This window comes from Mustela nigripes, chromosome 5 (genome assembly GCF_022355385.1).
Source record: "Mustela nigripes isolate SB6536 chromosome 5, MUSNIG.SB6536, whole genome shotgun sequence".
Classification (NCBI taxonomy): domain Eukaryota; kingdom Metazoa; phylum Chordata; class Mammalia; order Carnivora; family Mustelidae; genus Mustela; species Mustela nigripes.
The window spans coordinates 7,346,684-7,359,672 of NC_081561.1; the positions used below are offsets into that span (position 1 = coordinate 7,346,684).

At 49.7% G+C, this 12,989-nt stretch overlaps 1 protein-coding gene across 9 annotated transcripts in view; it reads left to right on the forward strand.

Annotated features, from left to right (window-relative positions):
- RREB1 (ras responsive element binding protein 1) overlaps positions 1-12,989 on the forward strand; it is a 174,061-nt gene that overhangs the window by 99,944 nt on the left and 61,128 nt on the right. For 6 of the 9 annotated variants that reach the window (XM_059399391.1, XM_059399395.1, XM_059399390.1 and 3 more), the window contains exons 2-4: positions 6,505-6,624; positions 9,668-9,793; positions 10,427-10,639. In XM_059399391.1, coding sequence (XP_059255374.1) covers positions 10,469-10,639 — 171 coding nt within the window. In that variant the 5' untranslated portion in view covers positions 6,505-6,624; positions 9,668-9,793; positions 10,427-10,468. Of the gene's footprint in view, positions 1-5,277; positions 5,300-6,504; positions 6,625-9,667; positions 9,794-10,426; positions 10,640-11,814; positions 11,919-12,989 lie in introns of those variants that run through there. The other 3 variants (XM_059399394.1, XM_059399396.1, XM_059399398.1) reach the window with 3 other exon arrangements.

A 12,989-nucleotide genomic window follows, 5' to 3' on the forward strand; every position in this document is an offset into this window, starting at 1 on the left:
AGGGTCAGTGCCCCCCCTAGTTACTGGGGAAGGAGGTGCTCTGAAAGACAGTCATTGGAGGTACACCAGACCTCTGACAGACCCTTACTTAAATCCTGTTTTCTATTATAGCAATAGTCTTCTCTTTTTAAACTCCTCAGCGGAGGTGTGATGTGCAGGCCTCTCCCCACCCTTTCCTGATAAGGCGGAGGCACATCTTAGGGTGGGGTAGGGTGGGGGCTTCTCAGCTCAGTCCCCCGAAGGGAGACTTGTTCTGGCTCTGGCCAGAAGAGCCTTTTGTGCCCTGGGGGTAGGTGATGCTTCCCACGCCCAGCTTGAGTGCTCCCTTAGTTAGGCCCCCCTGGCCTGCCCACCGCGGTCCTTCTCACCTGCTTCCTCAGGCCCAGTAGGGAACCAGGCTCACTTCTGCTAAGTTGGGCAAGGAGGTGATGAAATACCAGATCCCAGCAGCCAGTTTCGAGAAAGCCCAGCTCACCTGGAGAGAGAAGGGACAGGGCCCGGCCCCATGGGCCGCAGGGAGGGTGGGGGGTGGGGTGGGAGGGGCCTCCCGGACGGCCAGGGCACTGGGGAGCAAATGGCTGCCGTGTGGCAGCTGTGACTTGGCTTCGCATGTCTGGCGGGAGTTCGATCCTGTCAGTGAGACGTGCTTCCGGGAGAAGAGTTGTAAAGCACGCCTCCGGCTGCTTCCCGGGCTCAGTGACGACCCAGAAGCTTAGACGCCGCACTTTGCCCCACTTCCTCCGAAGAAGCCAAGAGCCCTGTGGAGACATACAGGAAGAAGAGTAGGGTCCCACGGACAGTTTCATAAACCAGCGGGCGCAGAAATCAGCCCGTCTTTCCAGGGGTTGGTATTTCGGAGAGTAAATTTCATCGGTGAAGTTTGGTCAGCAAGAAGCCTGCCTTCCAGTCAGCGCTTGGCTCCCTGCTGAAGTGTGTGTGTCCCGTAACCATCAAAATGTCCGCAAGTGACTTTTATTTTTATGAGAGAAACTGCTTCCAGCATGGGACCTGTCACTCCCCTGAGCTGCCCCTCTCTGTCTCCGTGCCCCCCACCCGGACATAACCGAATATTGAAATGCTCCTTTACCCGAGGATAGTGAACCTTCCTTGTGGAGAGCCAGCAGCCTGTGGTAATCCTGGCACCCATGGGGGCTCCTGAGACCTTATTGGTGCGGGGCAGCCGCTCTAGGCTGGAGGAGTGGCCTCTGCTCCATTTGTCCCTCTCCATCCGAGAGTCCCATTAAGAGACACAGCGCAGGAGACCCTGAGCTCCCTCTGAGGCGGATGGGGCTTCTTCCGGTTTGCCTTCCCTCAGCGCTCTCCTCCCTGAGTGTTCTTCTCACCTGCCCTCTTTGGGGCGCACATACTCCCGTGAGCAGCAGAGAAATTTGTGGGGCCCGCGAGGGTGTCCAGGGCCACCAGAAATCCTGGCGGCTGGCTTTGACTGTGGAGAACATCCCAGAGCAGACTTCCCAGGAGTGACAGCTTGGCGGATGCCATTTGCTGTAGAGATGGCTCTGAAGGTCCAGAGTTTCCCCGAGGCGCAGCACTGCAGGCTGGCCCTGCCTTGTCTGGAGTTCACATCTGACATGTCCCCATTCCTGAGCGGCTGAAATAGGCCCTGCATAAATTAACCGCCCCCATACACACTACATTCCTTCCTTTCTTTCCACTCATTAATGCATTCATTCATTCATCCTGGTGGGTACACCTAAAATTAGAACTGAGATCCGAGTTTCTAGCACCTTGGTTTTTGTAACAGTGGCTCCTTCCAAATTCTCGCAGAAGGAAAGTTTCTCAGGGAGATCCTTGGTTTTGTGTCAGCCTTCTTATAGAATTCTCTGTAAAGATGAACGCTGGTTCCGAAGGCTTCGCCAGAATCCCCTGAGAGCTAACATACAGACTCACAGGGCCCATCCCTGGAGGTGTTTCTGATGTAGACATTCTGGAGTGGGGCCTGAGCATCTTTATTTCTTTTTCTTGCTCTTGGTCTTAGTGCACAATCCTTGATACAAGTGCTGTGTAAGTCAGTTTCAGGTGTACAGCATAGCGACCTGACTGACCTACATTGAGAGTCTGCATTTCTAGCAAAGGTCCTCTGATGCTCCCTCGTGGGGACCATACTTTGGGGTGGCCTGTGTGGCAGGATCAGTAGTAGTTAACTTCTCACTGGCTGGATGAGACTGACATTCCCTTCACGTGGTGTTTACGTCATTTTTGCTCCGTGCCGTTGTGCCTGCACCCTCCCAAGCTTCTGTGTTCCCTATCTCTTGCCCTCCCTCACTACTTCCCCCCACAGACACCTTGTTGGAACCCCAGGACCTGCGTGTGTAGGCTTCCTGCCAGAGCTCCTTCCTTTCATTCCAGGCCTGCATTTCCATATGCATGGAAGCGGAAGTGGCCTAGGGGACATAGATGGCCTCTGAGGTCACACTGGTGGATCAGTTGGATCCAGCCACTCGGGCAGAACTGGGCTGTTCAGGATTTCAGGCAGAGCCTGGTGGCTTCCTTCCAATTTCCTTCTCCTTCTAGAATTCAAGGGTGTAGAATGTGGAGGTACTCCCCCGCCCCCATCCCCCATCTCTTTGCACAGCAAGGGCAGTGAGTGCTTGCAGACTCTTGCCCTGTGCAGTGAACTTTCCAGTCTGAGGTAGAAGTCCAGCCATGCATCCTGCCAGAGAGAGGAAGGCAGAGGTGAAGGTGTGAGAGAGGTCCTTTCCCTGCCTAGAAACAGGCAGAAATGCAAGGCCAGGTGCCGAGCAGTCCGGAAGGGCAGAAGTGACTCAGAATATGATTGTGACGAGTCAGAGAATGTGATTGAGGGAGTGCATCTGTTCTCTCCAGCCCTGTGCCAGGACGCAGATTTTGTCCAGAAGAAACTCAGCAGTGTTTAGAAGCTGGATACGCTTTTGCTTTGCTGCCGGATCTTCGGCGCAGGTTGCTTAACCCTCTGCACCTTAGTTTTCTCATCTGTATAGGGGGACCAGGGCTCCTCGGGTGTGGCTGGGAGGATGCCGTGAGATGCTGTACTTAGCGTGTGGCAAGTAGTGTTCAAGACCCAGCAGCTGCCATCATCATCAGTAGTGTTGGTATTAATATTGCAGAGTCAGAGTTTTATAACAAAGAGCTTCGGGAATTATCTCAGTGGGAATGAAGTGTGAAAGGTAGCCCCTGAGAGATAGGAGTGGAGGGGGCTGGCATGCAGAGGTGCATTCTGGGAGAAGAAACTGAACAGAGAGGTCACCCCCGGCAGGAAGGCCAGAAGGTAAAGGAAGGCCAGAGCATAGGGAGCTTTGAATGGCAGGTTAGAAGGTCTCACTACTTCCTGTCATCTTGAGGGAATGTTTTGGAGGCAGACCTCAGAAGCCAGCCCCGTGGGAGGGCCCACATACATGGTCTTCACCTTCCCCCCCGCCCCCCCCCAGCGGGGAGAATGCAGAACTGGCCAGAGCAGCTCGCGTTGCTGTTGCCGAGTTGGGCCCAGCCTGCTGGAGCGTTCCATGGGACACTCCAAGGCCTCATCTGACCAAAGCCCATGCCAGTGAGGGAGACGGTGACTTGCCTGGGTTGCCGCCCCGTGCAAGGCATAGACCGAGCCCATCGCCAAGAAACACATCAACGTCCTGGAACTCAGAGCCGTCATCACAGCTGTCAGCCTTCACAGCACACACGAGGCTGTCCTGGTTAGAGGAGACAGTCTTGCCCCACGCTTTGCAAGCCAGGGAGAACGGGCATTGCCGTGGTGCGACACCTCATCTGGTTCGGTTTTGTCCCCAGCCTAGACAAGAGGGACGGAAGAGTATTTTCCTTTCTGACGGAGCTCGGTCTAAGAGAGACGTCCTTGCGGCTTATAAAGCCCCCTATTAGAGCATCCATGGGCCTCTCCTGTCATCCTAGGCATCTGACTTACCCCATCTGTCCCGCAGGCCTTTAGGAGAGATTTTAGATTTCACTTAAGAATCCTTTGGGTTTTCAGAAGCTGAGAAGCTTTGTTTCTAGACGATCTTCCCTTTTATCTTTCATCTCCCCTTTGCTATCTCATTGGACCTGGAGACAGGCTCCTTAATCTTTTCTTTCTGGCTTTACATAGCATTGTCCCTTATCTCCTCGGGGGCCTGTGGGCTGGAGGCCAGCCTTCCCTGCCCCCCTCATCCTCACAGATGGGCCTCTGCCCTCTCCAAGTCATCCTGCTTCCAGTGGATCAGGACAGAGCCCGTGTGGGAATGCAAACTCAGCGTCCCCCCGCAGGAGCCCCGAGAGCCTCCCCTCCAGATTCCCAGCCTGTGCTCCTCACGTTCTCCTGCTCGAGTCACCTTCTAGGACACAGGCTCTCCTCACCTGGTTTTTTCTGCCCTCTTTTTCCTCCTCCTCTCGCCACCCCGCCCCACCCAGGCGATGGTGATAGAGGTGAAGGGTATCTTGAATTTTCTTCCACGAACTGTCCTGGGCTTATCCACTTGCTGAGTTCTGTGAATACCTCAGGCCTGATGGAACCCCAGTAACCCCTTGTCCCTCAGCTTTATTGCAAGATGTCTTCAGTATTCAGATCCTTTACATCCAAGATCAGAAGATAGAAGTTTCAGGGTCAAGTGTGTCGGGTCGCCGTGCTCCCATTCTGGGTCCCTGTGTGTACTGAGGAGATTCCTTGGTGGACTTTTTTAAAGTATCTTTTTTAAATGAGCGGGGAGGGTAAGTTCAAAAGTTAATGAGAGTCGTAGTTATATTTTGGAAAGTTTAAATTCCAGAGGCTCATCTCTGTGATGGTGGCTTTTTAATAATTATACATTGAACTATAATTCACTTTATTTGGAGATGGTGGTAGTTTCTAGAAAACAACCATGGAGCTGTTGCGCTCGACTTTCTTCCTATTAAAATTTACTGTGAGGGGCGTCTGGGTGGCTCAGTCAGTTAAGTGTCTGACTTTGACTTAAGTCATGATTTTGGGGTCCTTCGGTCTGGCCCCTTGTCGGCCACCCTGCTCAGTGGGGAGCCTGCTTCTCCCTCTCCTTCCGCTCTTCCCCCCATTCGTGTTCCTTCTCTTTCTTGCTCACTCTCTCAAATAAATAAAATCCTGAAAAAATCGGCTTGAAATTTGCTGTGAATTAAGAAATGAATAAAAAGGGAGGAAAATCGGGCTTGTTTTTTGTGGTGGTGTTTTGGTTTTTTCTTCTCCCACAGTGTTTCCCCTCAGCCGAGGCGTCTTTGAGTTTGGGTGGGGGTGATCCGCAAGGACGTTCTGCATTTCTGAAACCTGATGGGGATTGTAATAAGCTCGACCTGATTCATAGTTTAAAGGAAGGTGAGTTGTCAAGTAAAAGCAGGATTCTTACCCTGCTTACCCCCAGGATGAGTTTCTGAGCTCCCTAAACTCTTGATGCTGAAGGGAAATGTTGAGACTATAGCCTCATGTGCATCGTTCTCTGGGAAGGTCTTAATTTTTTTGTCGGACCCTTAAAGAGGTTCTTGCCGCCACCAAACCATTGAGAATCACTAAGGTAGTAATAAGGATTCCTCGGGGCTTACGGGGTCTCTATCCCACTGGGGGGCTGTCCCTATGAGTTACTCCTAGTTTCTTGATACTTGGCTCAAGATCCAAAGAACTTTTCAGAAGGAGAAGGGGCAAAGAGAAAAGTTGGAGAGTTGCCAACAGTGAGGTGTAGTTCACATGTCAGCAGTCTCCACGGAGCGGAGCGGCTTGCAGCCCGGTTGGTGGCACTTTGTCCCCCAACTGGCCAGTCCAGCAGGGGGCTTGCCTGTCGGAGGTGCTCAGGAACCTGTCGCGGGCAGAGTGAGTGCCGTTCAAGATGATAACTGGGCGTGTGGCCTCACAGAGCCGCTTTCCTCCAGACGCTCGGAGAGGGGATAAAAATCAGAAAGTGGGCCAAGCAGGTGTTTCTCGACAGCGTTGGTCTGTGTGGCGGTTCGGTGTACATCCTTCCATCTCCCGCTTGGGCACTCCCCAGTTCAGCTTTGGGATGCTGTTCTCAGAAACGGGATGTGGCTGAACGCTGCAGCTCTGGGGGAGGCTGCAGAAGGCCGCATTCTGGGGCTCCCGGACTTTGCAGAGGGCCAGCTTTCTCCCAGGGCAGGGTTTGGAGGCCCCTGGCACCCCAGAGCACATGTGCTCAAACTCTTGGCTGGGGGGTGGGGTGGGGGGTGGGGATGCGTGTCACTGGAGCTGTATCCTCCCTACAACAAGGAGAGGCTTGGTCCTGTCTGAACTGTCGGGGGCGCTTCCCCTGTCACTCAGGAGAAGGTGTACTCATCTGTCCTTACGGTAAAGGATTGTTTGGTTCCATGTTGTCTACTCTCTCCAGCTGTCTTCTTGCCACTCGGTTGCTGATAGCACTTAGTGTGGTCTTGTTCTCACCGGAAGTCCGTTCGCATGGGCTGTTACCGCGCTGCTGGGATGCCTGGAGCTCCCCCCGCCCCCCCGCCGGGGCCAGCGGTCCTAGCTGCTGGTCTTGACTCCCCCTTCAATGTCACCTTTTCTCATTTGTGCAGGCTGCTCCGACTCTGCACGCCAGAGGTGGTGGCTTTGAGGTGTGACCCTGCCCACGTCTGGGCTCCGCCAGTGCCAGCCCCTCAGTAAGGAGGGCCAGCTTGATAAGACGAGGAAAACAGGTCAGTTAAACTGGATCGACTTTCCTGGAGTCACAATAACTTGGAGTGTTGAGTCTTCTCTCCCCTCCCCACATTCCCTTTGAGTTGCTCTTTCTCTACCCCCGGGTCCTCCTGAGGCCTTGCTGCAAAACCTGTGAAATTGTGACCCTGAGTTGCTAGCTCCTCCTGATCCAGTGGGCCTGAAGTGTGGGAGGAGAAATCTGGGGTGTCGAGTGTCGGTCTCATAGGAAGTAGTGCTTCAGACACCCCTCTTCCCTGCCCAGCGCCCCCCACCATTCAGACTGTTTCAACTAACAGACGCCTGGCAAGTCTACTTGGCCCTGTCGATGAAGATGAAGACTTGACTTCTTATCTGTGATGTGGGAACTTCATCGGAGCTCCCAGTCCTCTCTGGTTCCAGTTGGAGCACATCGCATTAGAATGGGGCCAGTGATTTTTTATTTTGTTCATTGTCAGTATTTTATTGCTGTTATTTGCTCTCCCCAGTAGCAGGCCTGATGCATAGGATGGTGTCAGGGAGCAAAGGGAAGCATGAAGATGCCAAGACTATTAATATCCCTAAAGAAAAACACGCTTTGTAAATGGACCTTAAGCTGTACGGTTCCACTTTCATCCCTCAGATCAAATCTCGGAAGGTTTAGGTTTTTCAGTTTGGGTTATTGCCCCAGTGTAGTCCAGCGTCGGGCATGGGTCCGGGCCACCTGGCCTCTGGCTAAATCCGTGCACAGATGTGCCTTAATGCTAACGTGGATTTTTTCCCATAACCTGGAACAATGAGCTCCCTTATTTTACACCAGGTCCTTTCCCTTCTTCCCTGTTCCATCCTCCCAAAACCAGAAAGAACTCAAGTGTAAGACTCAAGAGCAAACAGGAGTAAAAACCAAAGCTTCTTGGGTTGCTTCTGAAACAGCTTTTCAGGGATGAGTCTAATAACTGGGCTCTTCTTTTCAAACAATGTTGCTGCAGGTTTGTTTTTGCTAACTGCATTTTCCGACCAGAGATGAGAAGTCTCATCTCTCATATTGCTACTTACTTACGTGTAAACTAGGTAAAGGAAGTAAATGTAGCATATGTTTTCCTGTCCAGACAAAATGGGAAACAACAAGTGTGTGTTTCTTCTTTTCCAATAGGGTTAAACCCTTACAATGTTCAGCCCCGGTGTTGTTTAGCTCTCATGGCTATGGGTAGAGATTGTATATTGAAGACACTTAGGGTGTTTGTAAGAATTTATGTTTGATGTTATAATGACTGTAACAAAAATTCTTACTAGCAATCTGGCTCTGTTACTTGAATATATTTTTTTATTTTGTATTTATAATTTTAATTTTTCATGTTGACTGTCTTCGCTGTGCATTTTCCTTTCCCTGTTCAATGATAGGATATAGTTTTCACAACTTACAATTTTACATTGAGTCCTAGAGGTGTTTAACCTATTCCCAGATTTCAGTAAATGACCACATTTTTCTTTCCTAAGTGTATATTGGGCCAAAAGCAAGATTATCTCCTAAACTGCTCTTGTAGAGCACTAGAAAGGTTAACTTTCTTTTTACTGCCATAATGTAAGTCCAATAAAGAGTTATGGTCAGCTATTTCATAATTTGCTGTAGATAAAACTAAGGAGGAAATATATTTGAAAGAACAAGATGGTTTTAAGATTGAAGGCATCCACTTATTTGAGTCAAACAGACAAGTATACGCTGATTGATTATAACAGTTCTAGGGAACTGACGATACTTTTAGAAATGCAGTAGGAAAAAAATCGGGTGTGCCCCTGTGTATGCACACTTACGTGCATGTGCTTGTGTCTCACGATTTTTCCTAGACAGAAAAATCCCAAGTGAATTTTCAAACACCATTAAAAACAGTTAGTTTGAAGCGCAGTTCTAAAAGGCCTAGCATGGAGAAACTTCACAGGACAGCAGTTTGTTTTTTTTCATTAATTTGGGATGTAGCTCTTCTCCCTTTGTGGGAAAGATGTGCGGGGGACCACTCCACCAAGTTATCTTAGTAGTTGCACGTTTCTGCAGCTCGTCCTTTTACTTACACCATTTGGAAACCCATTACAACCCTATCTTCAAAATGTCTGTCCACAAGGAAGGCACATTTCGTCTCTTGACGAGAAAAGTACGGTTCCTAAGACTCTCTTTGGCTCCTCTGGTAAGATTTTAGCTCAAGACTTCTGAGCTGATGGCACCATCACTTACTAAAGTTATATCCCCAAGTTCTTCTTGCTGTGCTGCTGGACACATTTGTAGCCACTCTGCATGTTACCATTTGTCATATCCTAGGTCACATCCCCTGAAGTTGGAGGAGGAAGCCATAAGAAATCATGTTCTTTCTGGTGGTGGTTCTAAGCCTTCACTTGGCTGCTGAGATAAGGAGCTTGATCTTTGACTAAAGTCCTGTTGAGGCCCGCTATGGGATAATAGGATGTGTGGCTTACTGACAGGGCTCTCGCTCTAGAATATCTTCCCAGAGAAAATGAGGAAAGTAGTTTACCGGCAGACTTACTTCTGGCTGTACCTACTGCCGTGGTATGGAACTAGAAGGGGCTGAATGGCCACGAGCCATGGTGTTCCATTTGGTCATTCTGTTCGTATTACCACTTTTCTTTTTAGATCTGACCTAATACCTTCTAGACCATGAGATTTTCGTGAGTTCTTTTCCTGCCAGCCTTACCTTTGGTCAGTTTTAGGCAGAGACAGGTCAAGAAGGAGTCTGAGTGTGGGGGACTGGGGTGTAGGGTATGAAGGAAAATTCCATGTGGGTATAAATGGGAACCCCAGAAAGTAAAATACCACAAAATTGTTTCGGCTGTTGAGAGCGAGGGTGACAGCACTATAGGGAACATCAGTTAAAGGTTGAAAAAGCAAACACAGAAGGTGGTTTTGGAAGAAAAGGATGACTTAAATATCACCTCCTCCCTTTTGTGTATTCTCGTGAATCGAGTGGCCTGAGATTACGACAAATACGTGGTTTCAGTTTTTTCATCCCTGGGTCAAAAGGCATTCACTGAATCTTTTTGCCTTTGCTTCCCTTCCAGTGTCAACAAGTGATAGAAGAGAAGAAAAAAAAAAGAAGCGAACGCAGACCCCTTTCCTACTCCACGTGGATGATAGCTATAGCAGGGGAAGGTCTCATAGTATATGAGTTGGGGCAGAAAATGGAGGTAATTGACAGTGGGGGCCGGTTGGTTCTTCTTTCCACTCTCTGGGGTATAGGTACATGACATACTTGTATATTTGAAGCAACAGTCCTTTTTTGTGTTGATATGAAATTTGGTTATAAATCTGGTAGGATTGGCTTCTCAGTTGTCCTCCACAGTTCGGGCTCCCCTGTTAAAAACACTGTATTGTGGAAGTGGAGTTAAGTGAGACCTGATAGCCTTCATCATTAGTTGTTAAGTCTAGAACGTTTATGTAGTAGCACATGTGTTAGGGTTATGAGGAGGGTGCTGGCCAAACATTAGCTCCCTGGGCTTTCCTACTTGTTGGCCAAGCCTTTCCCATTCTGCCTAATGAAAGAATAGGGAAAGCCAAGAGACCTGTGTCTGCTGCTGTTGGGGGTTGTGTCGGTGTGTCCGCTCAGAAAGGAGGAAGCAAGGTTATCAGTCTCTGGCATGACAGAGCCTCATTCACGTGAAAGCTTAAGTCATTTTGGAGCATGAGTGTCAGCTTGAACAAAGGAGGGTTTTAGGTGTTTTGACCTGACTTAACACTTACGGGAGCCCTGGCTGCCGCCCCCTGGCTCTGACAGACGCCAAATCTCACAGTGACCAACAGCAGCGATTTCCGATTTTCAGTTCTATGGCAGAGGCTTCTTAGAAGCTTAAACCCTTGACCCAATGACGTCAAGTCCGCCCATTGGCTTGGAAGGTTCAGACTTGTCTTCTGTCAACACCATGATGTCAGCGGTAATGAGTGTAGGGAAGGTCGCCGAGAATGGCGGGAGCCCCCAGAGCGCCAAGTCCCCCACGAAGCCTCCGGGACCAAATCGGATTGGCAGAAGGAACCAGGTAAGCTTTTGTGCACTAGCTGTGGCATCTGGTGGCTTTAGTCTGTGAAGACGCTGGGAGAAGGATGTTCGCTTGAGCCCTAGCTTCCTAAGCTGAAACCCTGGACGTGTTCAGAACTTAGCACATACCGAGAGGCTTCGAAAGGGCATTTTTTTCAGGGCACATGTCAGTTTCCTCATGGAGAAAATTTTCTCTGCTCTGGTGTCAATATTGGTGGAAGCATCCTTTATTCTCTGTCCTGTAATTTGATTTGATTGCAAGCTTTCTTCACATGCTGTCTAAGGCAAAGAACTTGACGTACTCCTCCGCGGTTTCATGGTTCATTTCTTTCTTTATGCAGATGGTTAATTGGGTTTTCGAAGCCTCCTTCTTGATTTATTTTATTATTATTATTTTTAGCTGTCTTCACATTAGGTAGCAAATAAGTACTGGTTTTGCTGAATCTCCCATTCCACTTTCCATCCTTGACAAAGCACAGAATTTGACTCCAGAGAATTCTACTTTAGTCCTCTTGAATTTTTAGTGGGCATCAGGTCAGGAGGCGTGGGAAAGAGTAAGTGGGTGGGCCAGGATTGGAAGGACTAATTAATGTGTTAACAAAAGTCTGTGTCTCCTCCTTTGGGAAGTAAGGTGGATCTTTTAATTAACGTACCCATGGGGGCATGTGAAAAGTTGTGTCTCTTCTGTTAGCAACACATTCAGCGAAACTCGAGGAGTGAGGCAGAAGGTGAGTAGTTTTGTTCTTCTCTGAATCCACGTAATCCCAACTGATGAACTCCACGCTGAATTTTTGGTTAAACGTACTTAATGGGCTTATACCAAATCCTCGGGGGAAGAGGCAATCTTCCCAGTTAGCCTCTATTACCAGGGATGGCCTAGAAAGTAAACCCGTTGGGCTTCTGTGAATTTGTTTTCTATTTCGTTAATAATCGTCCAGTGACTCTCCTTCTACAGAATTGTCTGAGCACCATCTATGATGGTTTTCTATAAATTCTTAGAACATTAGTCCAGGCTTCTGATAGAAGCTGTCCTCCAGGAAGGGTCTTACCAGCCTAAAATCCCTCCAGCAACATAGGAGAAGGGTCCGTTTGCTCATGTCTTCCCCGCGGCTGAAGACTTGCAGGGCTCCGTGATGACGTAGGGTCAGAGCACTGATACCTTTTTCTCTCTTTTTTCCCTTGTCTCTGCCTGCCTCTCTTCCTATGGGTACCTGAGAAAATACTCAGCCTGTATGACTGTGGCCTGAGTCAAGAAGGAGCGCTAGCTCTGGGAAGAAAAGGTTTATTTCCACTCTCACATGACTGTCCATCCATCCATCTGTCCGTCCATCTCTCCATCCACCCACCCATTTCACAGTATATACTTCCGGCCAGGAACTGCCCCAGGTGCCAGGCATTTTGGGATGAACGAGATACGAAAAGTCACTGTCTCCTCATCCTTCTGTGTTCGACCAAGACTAAGTGGCATGGGTAGTGACGAGCGCACCGTTTCCCCGGCATAGGTGGGGTTGACCCAAGTCCAGGCTCTGGTCCCTTCCTGGTGCTTCAGAGACCGTGGGGGTAGAACTGTAGAGCATGGCCAGCAGCTCCTCCATCCCTGTGGGGTTAGTGGAGGGGACTCTGCAGGCAAATGGTGCAAGTGTCCCTGAGCCTTTCTCGTCTGCTTCCGATGTCCTCCAGGGTTCCTTGGGTCACTGGCTTAGTGTTTGAGAGGGGGGTCTGGGCCCCAGGGACTGTGGAAAGACAGTGCATGCAAAACCCCAGAGCACAGCTGGTGAGAGGGAATACGTCACCCTTACCTGTGAGCACACGGGCACGGCTGAGAGCAGGCGCCCGGAGAGAGAAGTCCCATCAGCACTAGCACTGAGTTCCAGGACAGATTAGCCACAGCCGGACGCTGACGAGGGTGCCAGATTGTTTCATTAGGGAATGGTTAGTTATCACATTAGCTGCTAATTTTATCTGTCAGCTCAGGAAGTCTGCTCCTTCCAGCAGCACAGCCGCAAGAACTGGATTCACAGGGCTCCGGCTGGGCTGCTCTCTTTTCTCTTGGGTTGCTTTGCAAAAATTAAATCTGAATCCAGGGATTTATATTTCTCCCAGACTGTTGTGGATTCTGTAGATCTGCTTTAGGGTCTGCGGCGGGCCGCAGCCAAGCCTCAGAGAAGGTCTGGGTTCCGGTTTGTGATAAACCCTGGACTCTGTGCTAGACAGTCCAGGGAGCTGCTCAGTATGTCTAGTATCTGCCTCGAGATGAACACAGAATGATGGTTTTTTTGTTTAGTTTTGTTTTTTAAGATTTTATTTATTAATTTGAGATAGCGTGATGCGGGGGGGGGGGGGGGTGGGGG